This window comes from Tachyglossus aculeatus, chromosome 3, assembly GCF_015852505.1.
Source record: "Tachyglossus aculeatus isolate mTacAcu1 chromosome 3, mTacAcu1.pri, whole genome shotgun sequence".
Taxonomy (NCBI): Eukaryota; Metazoa; Chordata; class Mammalia; order Monotremata; family Tachyglossidae; genus Tachyglossus; species Tachyglossus aculeatus.
In genome coordinates, this window is record NC_052068.1 from 4,670,472 (window position 1) to 4,671,602 (window position 1,131).

Below are 1,131 nucleotides of genomic sequence, written 5' to 3' on the forward strand. Positions count from 1 at the left end.
CGGCTTCAGCCCAACGCTCCGGGTCGATCCCTCGGAACCGACCTGACGAATCCGAAGGGCGCCCGCGATGAGTTTCCTATAATTATTGCGATCCGGGGTGTTTCTCCCATGACTTATGTTAATACGGCGAACGGCGCGATCATCTCCTGCCTCTAATAGTTAGGGTGGGGATAGGCAGTAATTGATTTCCTGGGAGTGCTGTAATGTAAAAACAATTCAGGCTGTTTGAAGTATATTTTACAAGTGTGCCTTAGCCTCTCTTGGGGGTACTATTGAAAAACCCAATTGTGCAGTTACCATGGGAACCCAATTAGAATAGATTGCGCGGATATTTTCCGTCTTTCGTCTTGACCAAAAATCTAATGTACTTTCAATGTTTTCATATGGAAGCGTATTCATGGATGGGTGACGGGACAGGAGGATTTTCTTTCTTCTCTTTTTCTTGTTGGTTTATTTTGTTGCGAAGCCAGGGTGAAATAGCCTCGAGTTCCCTTCCCCACAGCACCTGTATATATGTATATATGTTTATACACATTTATTACTCTATTTATTTATTTATCTTGTACATATCTATTCTATTTATTTTATTTTGTTAGTATGTTTGGTTTTGTTGTCTGTCTTCTAGACTGTGAGCCCACTGTTGGGTAGGGACTCTCTCTATGTGTTGCTGACTTGTACTTCCCAAGCGCTTAGTACAGTGCTCTGCTCACAGTAAACGCTCAGTAAATACGATGATTGATTGATTGATTGATTGATTGGAGACTTGAGGTCCTGAGGCCTTCCTGAAATGTCTCGCATGAATCGGATCATTTGAAGGACTCTAATTCTTCAGAAATCGTCGTCATCGTAGTATTTATTGAGCCTCTGTTGTATGCAAAGCACTGCTGTGAATGCTGTTGCATTCACTGTTGCCCACTTGTCCTTCCCAAACACTTAGTACAGTGCTCTGCACACAGTAAGCGCTCAATAAATGCGATTGAATGAATGAATGCAGGGGAAAATTACTTGTGTAATTGTGCACCTTAATATATGTATATATATATTTGTACATATTTATTACTCTATCTTGTACATATCTATTCTATTTATTTTATTTTGTTAGTATGTTTGGTTTTGTTCTCTGTCTCCCCC

The 1,131-nt window shown here is 40.4% G+C and overlaps 1 protein-coding gene across 1 annotated transcript in view; it reads left to right on the plus strand.

The window, feature by feature from the left end:
- The first annotated feature begins 401 nt into the window (after positions 1-401).
- Positions 402-1,131, plus strand: part of MGMT (O-6-methylguanine-DNA methyltransferase) — a 312,579-nt gene continuing 311,849 nt past the window's right edge. The window contains exon 1 of the mRNA XM_038744020.1: positions 402-405. Coding sequence (XP_038599948.1) covers positions 402-405 — 4 coding nt within the window. The remainder of the gene's footprint in view (positions 406-1,131) is intronic.